This window comes from Canis lupus, chromosome 18 (assembly GCF_011100685.1).
Source record: "Canis lupus familiaris isolate Mischka breed German Shepherd chromosome 18, alternate assembly UU_Cfam_GSD_1.0, whole genome shotgun sequence".
Lineage (NCBI taxonomy): Eukaryota > Metazoa > Chordata > Mammalia > Carnivora > Canidae > Canis > Canis lupus.
The window spans coordinates 17,391,918-17,409,311 of record NC_049239.1 but is presented as its reverse complement, the minus strand read 5'-3'; the positions used below and the strand labels follow the sequence as shown (position 1 = coordinate 17,409,311).

The window sequence follows — 17,394 nt, the reverse complement described above, 5'->3', positions numbered from 1 at the left end:
AAGAACATAGATGGAACAGTATTATATTAAGGATGACTTTTGATGATTCAGCTCAGCAGGTAGAGCTTTAAAATCTATATTACTGCTACAATTACTTCAAATAATAGAATATTAATTATTCTTAAGAAGTTCATTCTATCTTCTTCCATGTAATGGAATGAATATTCATCTGACAACAGTGGTGCATACAACTGATTCCAAGAGTTTGGAGGACCTCACGTTACATCTACATCCTAATTTTGGTCAAGGTTTAATGCCCTATTTAATCTGTTTTAATTAATAAATAAAATACCTTTTATTCCCCTCACTTGTTGCCCACTCATTTGCAGACTGTTCTTAACCTATTTTTAACCTCTATATTGATTAGCCTATCTTTAATTAAAATAATGTAGGTATTACTTACAAAATTATGCATATTCAAATATATTCAAATCTAGTCCAAGCCTACTGTTTGATTTTTTTGAGTCCTAACACTCAATACTAAAAGTCCTTTTACTCAAAATACTAAAAATAGGAATTGAATGAGGAGTTCGTAACTTTTTTGTGCGTAACAGACACCTCTGGATCTATGAACCCTTGGTCAGCATCATGTTTTTAATGTGTAAAATAAAACACTTAAAATTATAAAAGCAGCTATTTATATTGAAAGATACCACTATCAAAATTTTTTATAGCCAAATGAGTGGAATAATAAATTATGTGCTTCTTTATCAGCGTATTAAATAACAAGCTCTAGTGGTAGGGTTAATAACTACCCATGATTTTGAAGTATTGATGAGTGTCAGTGATACTTTGCGATACTTGTATCAACTATAATAAAACATTTGAGATTTATATGGTAAAAAAAGTCCCAGGAACCGCTAATGCTACTCTGAGTTTTTAACCTACAGTTCAGTTAAAGCTTGGTGAAAATAGAGATGATTTTCCCCCCACCAAATTCAGGGAACCTGGTTTCCTTGGGGGATCCACTGACCCCAGGTTAAGAACCTCAGGTTTGGCAAAAGAAGTTGTTCACCGGACTAAATCGTTCCCAGACTGAAAGTCCCTAGATGGCTGTCTTCAAAGTGGAACCTCCTGGGAGCCATCCGTTTGAAAACCAAGCACAGGAGGAACCCTGAGTGGCTCTATAGGCCTTTCTAGGGATTTACAGGGCTACAGACTTAAAGCTGTTGGGGATGGGAAAATAATTAGTTGACAGTGAAATCATTTGGCAAATTTTATGCAATACTGCAACTTTTTATTCTGAATTTTGGCAAAGAAGTAAATCCCTTACGTGAGTAAGATCTGGTTCATCATTTTCTCAAGCCAGAGACAACTTGGTGTTTCAAATTCCACTTTGAGGCAGTGTTTGAAGGCTGTGTTTATCTTTTCCTAATTACTTGATAAACTAAATATTTCTAATGGGGGGGAGGGGCTCCCTTGGTGATTTATTTTTCTACTGCTACCATAAACTTTAAGAGGTCACAATTCTTATAGAAACAACAGAAATCACTTTTTCTCTTTTCTTTCTGCTTTTTTCCATTAAAGAATTGAAACCTTCTGTGTTAGATCACCAATACCTGAGGGAATTACTATTGGAAGGAACATAGAATTATGTATTTAAACAAAAATCTCTCTGAAAAATCACCAAGACAAGGCCTCGTCTGTAAAAAGAAAGGATTTGCAGGCAGTTTCTTTTGAGTGTTGAGTTCTTTAGTTTCACAAGGCAGTTTTGCATAATAGAATTTCTGCAGAAATCCAAATGCAGTGTTTCAATCTTATTCATAGGGTAGATCTTGAGGATGTCCAGTCAAGGCAATAGCTTACTGTGTCTTACTCACTCTGATGGTTACTGATAAGACTATGAATAAGTCTCCAAGCCAATTGAAGGGTCAATATGAAAAATAATGAAACACCGTGTCACCATAACACATGAAGCTTTGCTCCATTAAGGAGCAAAGATCATAATAGTTTTATTCACCCCTGTATGCCCAGAATGTCTCACACACAGTAACTGATCAATACATGGTGAATAAGTTGTTGCTATTAGGATTCAGGAAAAGGAGAAATCATTGTGGAATTCTGGTAAGATGGTATGACTTGAGATGTAAAGGCAATGGTGTAGCAGAGAGGAGGAGAAAAGCATTCCAGCTGTAGAGAATGAGAAGCATGCAGCAATCTGATGACCAGAGTTAAGGGCCTCCCTTGGGAATTCTGGGCAGGTAGGTTTGATCAGATAATGTTGGGGATGGCAAGGGAAGAGTCTAGACCTTAAGCATGTCATCAAAGACAAGACTGTTGTTCAAGGGATCCCTGGGTGGCACAGCAGTTTGGTGCCTGCCTTTGGCCCAGGGCGTGATCCTGGAGACCTGGGATCAAATCCCACGTCGGGCTCCCTGCATGGAGCCTGCTTCTCCCTCTGCCTGTGTCTCTGCCTCTCTCTCTCTCTGTGACTATCATTAAAAAAAAGACTGTTGTTCAAGATGATACTTATCGCATGAGGCAAAATAGATTGAAGAGAGACCAAGAATGAACCGGCAGGACGCTATGGCAAAAGAAGTGCTGAGAGTGCCACCTACGTTGTAGAATGAATGGAAAGGGTTTGATTCAGGAAATATTTAGAAGTAAAAATGTCCTGGAATGGGTATGAGCTAGGAGCAGCCCTCATTTTCAACTTTAGAAAACTCAGTAAGTCCCCAAGGAAGTGAGGGAAAATGTTCAAATAAGATGCTGGCAAATCAATGTTGTCACGATGGGCAAACAAATTATATTTTTCTTCTGGTAAGTGATTTCTTTGGAAAAAAATGCTAAAGGCACTGGAGAATGACAACAGCACAAACAACATTTCTCCAGTTATTTATAGCATAAAGAACACTTTTGCATACCCAAGCATATTTGAAACAATGGAAAACAGAGCAAAAATAGAGAATCATTATGAAATGTATTTTTATCATAGATAAGAAAGTCAGTGAATATTTTTTTCATATGACAAAAATCATTAATACCCAATGCCTTTACCCTGGATGTTCTCTCAATTCCAAGAACTAGAGTTAAAATTAAAACAAAATTCTCATTTTGGGTCCTGTTTTTCTAACTGTTGCCCACTAATGGTACGGCTTCATTTGTACAATAAATGGCCCTAAAAAACTATGCGTGGTTGTACTATTATTTTAAATTTCCTAGGAGAAAAGATTATCTCAAAGTACAATATCCCAAATCATCTACTTTGTAAGTTCAGATTTTCACATATGGATTTAATGGATTTTGTAATGTATTCTCTCTCTCTCCACACACAAAAATATGTATGTTCTCTCTCTCTTTGTGTTTCTATACATACATATACACATACACACATTCATACATGCACATATACTCATACACATATGGAATGGCTAAAGAAAAGTACTGATTAATATTCTATATTGGAGGACTAGAGAACTTTCTAGAATTCCTGAGAGGGTCAGGGCCCTCCACAGTGGTGTCATTGGAGCTGGCTTGCACCAGCCCCTGAGAGCCAACTCCCAACTCCACATACAATGACATCATGTTGGTATATTAAAACTGATCATGGTGGTAGTATTTTACATCACAGAAATCAGCAAATCCTACAAATCAGAACATATCCTTAACCCCTACATAAACTAGTTATTAAACAATTACTGGAATACAGGTATCCTTGGAACACACTTTGAGAACTACTGACAGAAGTATGCTGAGGAAATGTATACAGAGACAAAAATGGCAAGAGCGATGCTGGCATCTTTGAAAGACAGGAATAAAAATTCAACCTACAAATAAAAGAGAATTCTTAAGATAACACCTGAACAAATGGAATAGAAGCATTAAAAAGAAAAATACCTTCCTTGGCTGATAAAGGGTTTCAGTTTTAATGTTCAAAACATTTACATGTTCCAGGAAAGTTAATTAAAATGATACAATTAAACTTGGAAAATGTTTTTAATTCCTTTGTAAAAAAGGAAATTCCTGTAAGCATAGTGGCAGAAAAAAAAGGTTACCAACAAAGGAAAAAAAAATATCAAGCTTTACCCTTCGCTTTAACCTGAGATATCAAAGATTAAGGGGCAATATTTTTAGGATTTTAAGAAGAAAGTAAGGGACATGATTCAAGAACTACATACCAAGAGGAGTTGTTCACGCTCCAAGACAAAAGAAAGTAATTTTCAGAAAACAAGGGCCTAAAATCTAACACTTGTTTATCTTTTGAATAAAAGTTTTTAAAACTATATTTACAGTCACCATTGGAAAAAATCAGATTTAAAGAATAAGGAAATTGTGGAACAAATGGACCATTAATGAATGACGAAACTAGAGTCAGTACTACATAATCATAAGCATCATCACAAATATGAAAATATGAAATCGTTGTTCCATCATGATTTTGATAACTGGAGAAACACATAGTAAAGCATATTTTAAAAAAACCATACAAATAGCCACTGATTGGAATACAGAACAGAATATGCACATACCTCTGAATACCTTAAGACTATAAAAGTCAACAGCATAGTTTATGTAGCAAAAGGTGGAAACAAGGACTACAGCAACAGAAAAATCAAAAACATAAAACAAGATGATAAAAATAAGACCATAACACTCCACTTGGAAGGAAATATTAATCTTCTAAACTATGCTTTTAAAAAGGCAGAATGAAACATTTTAAATTAGAAGTTAGCTATATGCTTCATATAAAAGGCAAATCTAAAATACACCAACATAAAGATTAGAAATACAGGGGTACAGGAGGCAGATGGGTGGCTCAGTTGGTTAAGCGTCCAACTCTTGATTTCAGCTCAGGTCATGATCTCAGGGTCATGGGATCGAGCTCCACCCCAATCCCCTGGCATCATGATGTGAGTTGAAGGCAGATGCTTAACTGACTGAGCCATGCAAGCACCCCAAACACGATGAACTTTTAAATTTAATCTGCTTTATTATTTTTCTCCATCATTTGCTCAAGTCTAAACAATCAACAAAAAAATAAGTCAAGCCCTAATTTGTATTGTCTGCTATTTCCCAGGGTGTAGAATACTTCTGACTGGTGGCTGATTCCAAGCTACCAATAAGAGGTTACTGAACACGGAGTTGGGAAGAGATGCACAGTAGCAAACTATTATGTAGTATTTTCACATACAGATTCAATGCACATACATAACCTCCAGAACACAGGTGATAGTAATGTGTACACAATATTAGAAAGTGATGAGTTTTGAGCATTTACTGCCTATATAAGAATCTTAGATATATAAGGAGGTATCACACATCACTTGAGAAAAGGTTTATTCAATAAATGATGCTGGAGTAATTGGTTATTTATTTAACAACTCTGAAAGTGTAAAACATATCCTTAGCTCATGGACTGCCCTAAGTCAGGCTTTGGACCACACGAGTCATAGTTTGATGAACCCTGTTAGATATTTGCTTCATTTATCTACCAAAATAAATTCTAGATTGATTATAGATTTAAGTAAAAACAAATCATACAAGAAAAAAAAAAGTGACATCAAACACCTGGAAGGTGTTTAAAAATTTTTATGTTTAAAAGTATCAGAAACTTTAAAGGAAAGTTTTGATAGATTTGACTACAAGTGGAAATTCAATTAATGGGATAAACAGAAAATATGTTACCACTTTTTTTAGGCTGGCACATTTCCAGAAAACCAATTAGAGACAGAAGATAAGGAGAACTGCCACATAGAATTTTCTCTAGCTTTTCCAAATGCTTTGCTGTCATTTTTCAAAGGATCCCAGAAAGTTAGAATCTCAAAAATGGTTCATTTTTTTCACAATAGTTTGTAAAATGTTTTTAATCTCTCCTAACATGATTATCCACTCTTCCTGATTCATATTTCCTTGGTGAAAATAAGTGGTAGTTGAATGACATAAATATAAATACTCTTGTCAACTTTTGGTGATGTCTTGTATTCTTCTGTCCCTTCTCCCTCAAAGAAGCACTGGCTGAGGAAAAGCAACATTTGTGTTCAGGATTGTCAACAGTCCATAAATCAAAAAACAACCAGTATCAGGTTTCCTGGAGGTAGTGGAGATCCAGAGCACGGCGGGTTAACCAGAGCATGGCAACACAGAATGTGGGACTGCAGTGCTCAGGGTCCAAGGAGGGAAGACACTGGGGTTCCATTGTCAAGGATCCAGACATGGGACTAGAATTTAAGAGCCAGGCTCCCCTGCCGAGGAAGGAGGACCTGAAAGAGACAGGCAGTAGCCTAACTCAAGCTACTGGGCACTTGGCTCCAAGAGTGACACAAAAACGCTGACCAAGGAGAGGACCAGTTATTTAACCCAGGTCTACCCAGGACGGAGAGAATAGGCACTAGCTTGGGGACTTGACAGCAGCGGTCCTGTTACCACGGTGGTGGGGTGTTGGCAAGAGGAACGCTGCCTTTGGGGAATGCTAGAGCAAGCCAGAGCCTAGAGGAGCATAAGTGTTTTCAGGGCAATACAGATAACACAAGAATTACCTTGGCAGGAGTCGCATCGTCCTATTAGTGATAGTCGTGTTGGACAGATTGAGGTACAGGACTCCAGCACAGCCCTCGGAGATGTATCTCATTGATTCATCCTGCATAGAAACAGAGGGAAGAATCTTATCGAAGTCTAACAGGCTTTGTTATTTCCGTATTATCTCTCTCCCTGCTCCCAAAAAGTATATGCAAGCCTTGGTCTCTTCATATTCTTTGTTATTAATTGTAAATCAAATTAAACAGAAGGTGATGGTTTTGTTCGAAGCTTCATTACTCTCTCCCCTTCCTTTTCTTTGGAGATAAAGTCCCATTCCATAACAGTGACACTTCGTTCAAATTTGAACCCTTGCAAGTTCACCTCTGACAGAAAATTTGAGCCCAAGTTTCGAAGTGTCAAACACTCCTGGCTCCTCAGATGCATAAAAGTGATTAAAACCTAATCCATTTTTAAAGATTTTATTTATTTATTTATTTATTTATTTATTTATTTATTTATTTATGAGACAGAGACAGGTGAGGGGAGGGGCAGAGGGGGAGGGAGAAGCTGACTCCACATTGAGCAGGGAACCTGATGTGGGGCTCAATCCCAGGACCATGACCTGAGCCAAAGGCAGATGCTTAACCAACTGAGCCACCCAGGCGCCCCAAAACCTGATCTATTTTTAAAATTGCTAAAATCATTCTGAAGACAGGAATAGTAAATGCTCTCAACTGGACTTCATTAAAAGTGATTCAATATTTACACATATATATTTATATAAATGGGGGGGAATGGGTGTAATGAAGTTTTTGTGGTCCTATTAGTATATTAAAACAGCTAAACAGATTCTCAACAAATTTACTTGAGATGGTCTGAAGTAAAATGTAGGCTACACACGTGTTGAGCCTGAATTTCAGTGTTGAGCGTGTTGTGGGTGAGACTTTCAAAGATTCAAGCAACCCTCCCCCAGGGAGTTGAAACTGAGGTACAAGAGAACAGTGACTGTGACAGGAGACAGGAAAACAACAGTCATTTCAAGCCTGAGCTCTAAATTGACATTTATAAGACCAGATAAATTGCAAGCTTTGATTGTGGTGGAGCTGCTTCTCATCTGGGTAACTATTTATAAGACGTTCCAGTATGAGTAAGTAGCAGCAGGTTTTTATTTATTTAATGATAGCTGATGAGTTTCCCCAGGAACACCAATGAGGTCAGCTAGTTTTAAATATTTGTAGCACATCCGTCCTGGAAAGAATAGGCCATTGCAGGAAGAGGCAAATTGTCACTTGGCGAGGGGATATGGTTTAGGAAAGAATTGTGCGTGTTCAATATGGCTCCCTCCAACACCACTAAGGATGGCAAAGGTTTATTTTCAGCAGGATCATCAATGTTTAACATTCTATTCCTATTTCCCGAAGCCAAGGATATTACAATAACAAAATCCTGCAGTTGCAAAAGCGGTAGTTCTGCTATAGGAAAGGTTCTGGGTGCTGACACCACATGAGTGCACGTACAGGGCTTCAACAAACACTGGATTCTTGCCACTGCCTTCAAGCTGCCGGCAATTTTTCTAGATACTCCACCACTAAAATGCAAGATTTAGGTATATATGGATAGATTTTTTAAAAGTATACAGTACAATTTTCCCAGAAAGAATGGGGAGAATAATCATAATGAGTGGCATTGTAGTTTAATATAAACAAAATCTGTCTTCAAAAATGTTCATGGTGCCAATCAAATATCAAAGTGATTGTGCACCTATTGAAAGACTGGCAAAAATGCAAATGAGATGGGTAAAGAGAGGATAGAAAGCTGGTTTATCTACTCTTAGGGAGCTAGCCACAGAGAAGGTGAAAATGTGGGGCCAGGAAGAGGAAGTGTGTTTTATGCACCATAGAGGAATCTGATTTTTCCTTTAAGATAAGGAAGCAAACCATTCACTGCATTTTCCTGTCTGGAGGAGCTTGGAATCCAAGAAACATCAGATGAATCCTATTCTCAGCATTTAAAAAAAACTCAGGGTTCAATCCCCAAATGCTTGAGCTCATAAATGCAAAAACTGTTTGCATGTCTTCATTGCAAAACGGTTGAATTTGTCCACAATGTACCAAATCTTTCTGAATGTAATATATTCATAAGGCAAGCTTCTTAGAAAATAATATATTCATAAGGCCAGCTTTTTGAATGAACGTTTCTCAACTCCTCTTTAAATGTAAGCCTGTCTCTCAGACTATGCTTCAAAGAGAAAGACAATAGTAAAATGTAGCTGGATAAAATTATCAGCCCTGTATAGTATTAGACTCCAAAATTGGAAAAGACTTTGATGTTCACAAATTCAGTGCAGATGGCATTGTTTTGACTTCCCTATTAGGAAGCCAAATTTAAAGACTATGATCTTTTATTCAGGTGCAGAACTGAAGCCCCTTGAGGGCAGGAACTAAAACTTGATTCACTTTAAATTGCCTCTAACACTTGTATTTTATAGCATATAAATTCCCTACATATCTTTATACATAAAGATAAACATATCTTTAATGTAGTAGGTACATCTTTAATGTAATGTAGTAGGTACTAAAAATATCCACAGAATTAAACAGAAGCTTGAAAGAACTATAATGATGACGCTGGGAGGTGTGTGTGTGTGCCATGCTGGAGTTTGAAGAGCGTGACACAGTCAGACTCTTCTGTTTTCACCCTACTTCTCTTACTGTTCTCTCTTACGATTCTTCTCTATCTCTTCTCCTCTGCCTACTTCTAAAAGTCAGCAATCCGCAAGGTCCAATCCTAAATTCTCTTTACATACCTTCTTTCTCTCTCTAGGTTGATCATATTCACTTCTGTAATGTTAATTAAGAATACAGACACATCAACCCAAGATGGAATCTCAAGTTCTAGGCCATGTGATTCATTACCTACTCAGTATTTCCACACAATTTCATTCATTAAACAAATGTTACAGAGTATTTACTATGTGCCAAGGTCTGTGCAATGTGTTATGACTACCACAGATAATAAGACACATCTCCTGCCCTTTGGGCATCTTAGGCAAATGGAGGAGGCATAAATGGTGTGATTAGGGCTAATTATTATAGGAACCCAGAGGGGCAGCAACGAACCCAGCCCTGGGTGTCAGAACTGTCTTGATAAAGGAGGTAGTACCTAAAGTAAGCCTTAAAGCCTGACAAAGAAGAAAGCAACACCTGAGGACAAAGCAAAAAGGGATTCCATGCGAGGAACTCAGTCTGAGCAAAGAGCAAGGAGTAGCTTGGCTCATGCAGCAAAGAAAGTGTTGACTGTGTGGTTGCTGAAACTTAATGTGTGTGCAGGAATTGAAGCAAGATGAGGGTGGAAAAGGAGGCAGAGGCAAAACCAGAGGGTCTCCAAGATATAGTAACGTTAAAGAGCTTTGACTTTATTGAATAGTGTAGTTGACAAATGTGTGTATAAATGATGGAAAATGGGAGTGAAATGATCAGATCTGCCTTTTAGAAAGTACATGTGCTATATGTTCGCAAATTGAATTTAAATTTTCAAAAATCAGAAAAAAGAAAAGAAAATGTATGTGCTCACAGGATGGAAGATAGATGGGAAGTAAAAGAAAAGCCTGGAGACAGAGAGCAGGAAGGAGCTACCCAGGGTTACATTTCCATCTTCATTGGCACACAATTGATAGCCATAAAGACCATTAAAATGAGGGATCCCTGGGTGGCGCAGCGGTTTAGCGCCTGCCTTTGGCCCGGGGTGCGATCCTGGAAACCCAGGATCGAATCCCACGTCGGACGCCCGGTGCATGGAGCCTGCTTCTCCCTCTGCCTATGTCTCTGCCTCTCTCTCTCTCTGTGACTATCATAAATAATAAATAAAAAAATTTAAAAAAAAAGACCATTAAAATGAGCCCGTTGTTTCTACTGGGACCCTGTTTTTTTCTGTCTCACAAACATATGGCCTTAAATGTAAATATAGTTCATTTTTGTGTAATTCTTGAATAGTTTCCACCTTCTAGGGACTCCAACCTTGGGCATATAGCTACAGAATTAATAATAGCATTATACAAACGGGATAAAATTTCTTGCCAATGTTTAACATACTTTGCTTTTTTACACATTTGATCCTAAATGAGCTCACAGGCATGTATTCTGGCAAAATCTCTGTGTATTGGCACTCCAATATAGCAAGTCTGAATCTATATAAATAACAGTAAAATAAGTTTCATATACTCACTGTGAGTGTTGGGCAGTCAGAGACATTCAGCTCTTGCAGATTTCTACAGAGGCCTAAATCAAACAGGTTAAACATCACTAAACAACATAGTGCAAATGTTTAAACTTAAAATTTTTCTTCCTACATTCAATGCAATGTATTCATTAGAAAATAAACAAAAACCTTGGCAAGTAACTTGTTCTAAGTATATGCTCCTTTTCCCAGAAAACCGATTTCTTTTGGCTTTAAAATTAAAATTTATACACATGTTTATTATCATTTAAGGATTACAGAAGAAAGGGGGAAAAAAGGAAAACACTACTTTGGGAAAAATAGTATATATTTAGAGCTTTTAGCTGGGAGGAAAACCAACCTGCTTTTTTTGTGGCATGACTTTTTGTTCATTTTTTCATTTTTGTCTTCTTTTATCATTTTATTTTTTTTATTTTTTTTAAAGATTTTATTTATTTATTCATGATAGTCACACAGAGAGAGACAGAGAGGCAGAGACACAGGCAGAGGGAGAAGCAGGCTCCATGCTGGGAGCCCGACGTGGGATTCGATCCCGCGTCTCCAGGATCGCGCCCCGGGCCAAAGGCAGGTGCCAAACCGCTGCGCCACCCAGGGATCCCTTCTTTTATCATTTTATTATAAAAATCTTCAAACACAGAAAAGTTGAAAGACTTGAAGAACTGTACAATGAATATACCTAGATTTTATTTATATTCCACTGTATTTGCTTTTATCACATATTCACCTAATAACATCCATCTATCTGCCCTTCGATCCATTTTATTTTGTATGCATTTTAAAGTAAGTTACAGGCATCAGCAAACATCCCTTCATACGTCAGCATGAATATTACAAATAATTCAGCATGCATTATAATTAACAAAATATTTATGATTCGTTTAAATTAGATTCACATACAATTTACAGTGAATTACAGACAGGGAAGTGGAGCATCAGAAAGGCCAAGTGGCTGATTAACTCTGGGACCAGAGGCAACTGCCCAACTTATGGTCTTGCACGAAAGATGATACATGTATGCAAAGAGCTAGAGAGCCAAGTGTTATATAGTCAGCATCCTGGGTCTAGACTGATAGGAAGTGAAACTCCAAATCAGAGACAGAAAAGAAGTATCTAGAGGAGAGGACACAAAACAGTAAAGGGGATGAATGCTTGAGGCAAAGGGAGGGAAGTCATTCTCGGTGGGGGAGACCCCCATCAAGCAGGAACACTCCCCGGCAAGGGGGTGATCCTGGCATTCACACTGCTACCATGAACAGAAAACACATCTGCTGCTCATAACCACTTAGCTCCACAAAAATAACAACAGAAATTTTATTAATTATAAATCAAGTTTGAGCATTTCTTCCTTTGCCAAGAATTAGGACTGTGTCCTAAGTAATAAATGCAAACCAAAAATCACTTTCAGAATTTAAAAATGAAAACAATTCTTTGCAATGTGCAGATCTTAGAAGTCATCAGTAATACTTAGGAAGGAAGAAAAGAGAGTCTCAAAACAATGTCGTAACAAAATTGATGATATTACTTTTATAGAATAAAAGTCAGTAATTCATGCATCCAACAAATGTTTACCAAGAGCCTTCTACGTGCCAGAGATTCTACAGATGCTAGAAATACAGCAGTGAACAAAACAGACAAAAATCCCTGCCCTTGGGGAGTTCACATCCTAGTTGGGGGAGACTGACAGCAAACAAAATAAGTAACATATCTACTTTGATGGATGGTGATAAGTAGCATGGAGCAAAATAAAACAAAAAAAGGGGGTAGAGAGTGGCTAGCAAGTGAGAAGAGATGCACTTTAAACAGAGTGGTCAGAGAAGGCTTTGCTAAGGTGACATCCAAGCCAACATGTGCAAGACTTGACAAGGCCGGTGCAGTATACTTCCAGCATTTCTGGATCTCACATTGAATATGGTTGGTTAATGGGGAGATAGTACAGGGAAGAAAAAAAAAAAAGCTTGGGAGGACCTAGCCATTGCACACCTACTCTTTTTTTTTTTTTTTTTTTGCACACCTCAAGGCTGTAAGAAGAATCCCCTTAACTTCTTGAATCCACTGTTTCACTCTTCCTACTGCTAAGCCCTAACACAGCCAGGTGCTTCCCCTAGACTCGCCCTGGGCAGAGTCTCAGGCGCCTGAGCCTGTCTCCTCCTGGCAGCAGTGCTTCCTGCGAGGCATCCATGCCCCACTTCACAGATGCAGGAGAGGGCTGAGGTAAGTAGCCTGAGGTCACACAGTGAAGCCAGCAGGAGAGGCTTCCATCCAACCCAGGGCCCCAAGGTGCAGCCACCAAAGCAGGCCGGCGGGAGGGGGCACCGTTCAGGCTGGGCCTTTATTCATTGCAATGTCTTTGCTTTGAAAAAAAAAAAAATATATATATATATATATTTTATATATATATATAAATATATTTATTTATAAATATATTTATATATAAAATATTATATATATAAATAAATGAATATATTTTTATATACATATATACTCATTGAGGTGATCATCTCACAACATATGCAAAAGTCGAATCATCATGTCATACCCACGTCATCATGTCATATGCCGTCATACATCATGACGTCAGCCGTCAATCACACCACCGTACAGTACGAATGTAAGGGAAGCGCATGTGTTTGTGAGACTGCTCAGGGTCGGGCACCCCAGGCTCACAGTGTTTTCTCGCACGGCCTAGGGACTGCGGTGCGCGTGCGTGGGGTCTCGGAGCGCCCAGGAAGCCGTCGGTCCGTCCGTCCAGGCCCGGGGCCAGCTGGATGTCAGGATGCGCGCGGTCGCCCTGGTGATGCTGCTCGGCCTCTGCGAGGCGGCGGAGCTCCGCAAGGCCAGCCCGGGGGGCGCCCGGGGCCGGGCGGGGGGCGCCCGGGGGGGCTCGGGGCCCCCCTGCGAGGCCTACACGTACCTCCACGAGAAGTACTTGGACTGTCAGGAAAGGAAACTGGTTTACGTGCTGCCCGACTGGCCTCCGGATCTGCTGCACATGCTGCTGGCCAGGAACAAGATCCGCATATTGAAGGACAAGATGTTTTCCAGGTTTAAGAGGCTGAAAACCCTGGATCTGCAGCAGAACGAGATCTCCAAGATTGAGAGCGAGGCCTTCTTTGGTTTAAATAAACTGACCACCCTGCTGCTGCAGCACAACCGCCTCCAAGTCCTGACGGAGGAAGTGTTCCTTTACACGCCTCTCCTGGGCTACCTGCGCCTCTACGACAACCCCTGGCACTGCACTTGTGAGATGGAGACCCTAATTTCAATGTTGCAGATCCCAAGAAACCGGAACTTGGGGAACTACGCCAAGTGCGAAAGCCCCCATGAGCTAAAAAACAAAAAACTGCGGCAGATAAAACCTGAACAGTTGTGCGATGAAGAGGAGAGGGAACAATTAGACCCGAAACCCCAAGTGTCCGGGAGGCCCCCAGTCATCAAGCCCGAGGTGGACTCTTCTCTTTGCTACAATTACGTGTTTCCCATACAAACACTGGACTGCAAACGGAAAGGTCTGTAAGTTTCTTAGTTTTTCATTTTCATGGGCTATTAAAAAAAAAATGATCTCTGAATCTTATAACCCCCACCCTACACCCCAACGTGCCTGGGGTTTCTGGTGCGACTTTCCCCAGAAATCTTTCCCCGGGGACCATGGAATTTACTCCAAGCTTTTCCAGGGTTCAGACTCCAAGTGATTGGTGATTGCGGGCCAGTAGAGTTGCTTAGGAAAGGTAGCCCCTTGGGTCCTACTCTGAATTTGCTAATCAAAAGCTGTGGCTGTCAAGAATCTCCTTTTCTTATATCACAGCGTAATAGAATTTAGGTAAACAAGGGGTATAAAAACAGGTCCAAATGCTCTCTACATAATGTGACTGAAAGCAAAAACATGGCATGCATCCGTGGGGAAATTACCTCAAGGAGGATCATGTGTAATTGGAGACAGGTGACAGGACCACGAGAGAGAGGCAAGGTGGGATGTGGTGACCACCAGTGTCTGTACTTTTAAGAATTGGTGTCAAGGTTTTAATACATGCTTGCTAACATCTTGTATCTTTCCTGTTCCCAAATTAAAACCAAAAAATATTGAAAGAACTAAATTGAAAGTATTTAATCCAAGAATTATGAACTCTTTCCAGAATACTTCTTCCTGAAAAATCATTGCTGGGTTTTACGTCCCACACAGTCTTGCTCTGATACTGTGCAGGGTCTCCATATACAGGATTAATTTACAAAATAAGAAAATGGGAACTTTCAGTAGTGGTCTTGATGGGTTAGTAAAGATGTTCTCAAAGTGTGGTCTGGGACCTGCTAATCCACCCTGGACAACTGTCCTGTGGGACAGTGTCTGCTGCATTTCTGCATGGATTGATGACTTATACGTAATATTCAATTAAAGCTAGATGTCATTGGATTAGGGTCACATCAGAGCAAGGTGCTATTCCTTCCACTTATCTTAGGAGGTTTTGCTTTGTTTCATTTCTTTAAGAACAGAAAGAGAAGGTTAAGAGCAACCCAGAGACTTTGGCTCCTTTCGGGGGAACCATAGGCAGGAATTAGTTGAGCCCGAAGGAGCAGGCAACCTGAACCAGGAGTAAATGTGTTCATTTATCAGCAAAGAAGTGCCCAAGCCTTGCCCCCTCTCCCAGACTCCAGAGGCGGGACCTGGTTAGAGCACATCACAGCCATGTGACATGGAAAGGTAAACAGCAAAGCTAAGATTTGAACCTTGGCCTGCCTAATCTTGCCGTCCTCCTTAATCTGATCATGTTTAACCAAAAAACTGCCTCAACAGTAGAAGCATCAAAGAATTCCAGATAAGTCAGCTTATGCCATTTCTCCGCAGCCGGATTGGGTAGAATTTCCCTGACATTGTTGCACTAAGTACTTAGTGCCCCATGCTGAAGAGCATGTTGTACTAGGAGGGCCTTTGGGATGCTTAGATTAGAAGCTTAAATTATATATTCAAGAAACTAATACAAAGCCTCTAACCCTAGACTTGATTTAGAAAAATTACATGAAAAAAAAAAAAAAGAAAAATTACGTGAATACAACAGAGGCTCTCCCCTCAAGCTAAAGTTAATTCGCACTTGCTACGTCAGGTGATAAGGAGAAAATACTTACAGTTAGGTTCATTGATTAAGAAAAATGCCATTAAGGGCAGCCTGGGTGGCTCAGAGGTTTAGTGCTGCCTTCAGCCCAGGGCCTGATCCTGGAGACCCGGGATTGAGCCCCATGTCAGGCTCCCTGCATGGAGCCTGCTTCTCCCTCTGCCTCTCTCTCTCTCTCCCTCTCCCTCTCTCTCTCTCTCTCTCATTAATAAATAAAATCTTTAAAAAATGCCATTAACACAAAATTGAAGACCGACAGCTAAATTACACTGTAATTTAAGAATAGATAACACGGAGGCACTTGGGTGGCTCAGTCGGTTAGGCATTGCCTCTCGATCTCAGGGTTGTGAACTCAAGCCTGGGCTCCACCCTGGATGTGGAGGCTACTTTAAAAAAAATGATATGAAGGGAAATATCTTCCTCATTTATGGCTTTAATGCTCTTTGCCATTTCCCTTCACAATGAGGCTATTTCTGCCTTTTCTTATTTTCCATGATATTTTTGCCTCATTTTTTTTTTTTTTTTGCCTCATTTTCTTTTGGCAAACATCAGCTTATAAAAACAGATACATTTAATTTTTTTTTCTTTCCTCAACTTATTGTTGTCTAAATGCAACTTCCAGGTATGTCCCATAAATTAGGGGGGCAGATAATGTCCCTTGTTTTAAAATATACATTTATATACTGGAAATAATATAAAGCTTCATGGCATACACACTTTATAATAACACTGGCTCATCCATGAAAGGACAACTCAAGTTCCTCCAAACGATAATGACTACATAAATCAGAGAACAGACCTTTCAGATTACAAAATGAAGGGTAGTTTTGTCTTTAAATATCAATATAAATTGCTTTCACTATGGTTGATATAAATCTGTTGATTCAGTTGATTGTTTATTTTTCATCATGGTGTATTGTTGATTCCCAGAAGTTTAAAGTTTATCTCTTAAACCTCTTACTCCCAGGTAAGTGCCTGGTACAGGGCCGTATGCTTTAGACTGATGATAATAACGGAAGTGCTGGGGATCCCTGGGTGGCTCAGTAGTTTAGCGCCTGCCTTCAACTCAGGGCGTGATCCTGGACTCTCAGGATTGAGTCCCACATCGGGCTCCCTGGATGGAGCCTGCTTCTCCCTTTGCCCGTGTCTTTGCTTTTCTCTCTCTCTCTCTCTGTGTGTGTCTTTCATAAATAAATAAATAAAATCTTTAAAAAAATAAAATAACGGAAGTGCTTTCTTCTCTTGCGAAAGCAGTAATTTAAACAACCTTTAGAAATAAAAATACATAGAATTAAAAATCATGGCTAGAATTCAAGTATGACAATCTGAATTTAATCTACTATAATTTTCCTTATTCCATTCTATAAATAAATAACAAATGTCAAATGTGAAGAATCCCTGCCAAAGTATAGTGATACTTTTGTTTATGTGCCACATGTTAGATACTATGTAGAATCCAAAGAAGCCTAAAACCTGCTATTAAGAGTAGATCTCATTAGTGAATAAGAGCTGTCAACTGAATGCTCCGTGTGCCTACGACATAGCAGTTTATGTGCATTATGTAATTTACTCTTCATAATCTTCAAAGAACACTGTTATT

General features: G+C 39.3%; 2 protein-coding genes across 10 annotated transcripts in view; one reads left to right on the top strand and one right to left on the bottom strand.

Annotated features, from left to right (window-relative positions):
- FBXL13 (F-box and leucine rich repeat protein 13) overlaps positions 1-17,394 on the bottom strand; it is a 204,400-nt gene that overhangs the window by 94,052 nt on the left and 92,954 nt on the right. For all 9 annotated transcript variants that reach the window (XM_038562793.1, XM_038562790.1, XM_038562794.1 and 6 more), the window contains 2 exons: positions 10,681-10,733; positions 6,477-6,577 (listed from right to left, as the gene is read on the bottom strand). In XM_038562793.1, coding sequence (XP_038418721.1) covers positions 6,477-6,577; positions 10,681-10,733 — 154 coding nt within the window. The remainder of the gene's footprint in view (positions 1-6,476; positions 6,578-10,680; positions 10,734-17,394) is intronic.
- Positions 1-17,394, top strand: part of LRRC17 (leucine rich repeat containing 17) — a 29,157-nt gene that overhangs the window by 2,177 nt on the left and 9,586 nt on the right. Inside the window, exon 2 of the mRNA XM_038562800.1 lies at positions 13,379-14,198. Within this exon, the coding sequence (XP_038418728.1) occupies positions 13,466-14,198 (733 nt within the window). The 5' untranslated portion in view covers positions 13,379-13,465. The remainder of the gene's footprint in view (positions 1-13,378; positions 14,199-17,394) is intronic.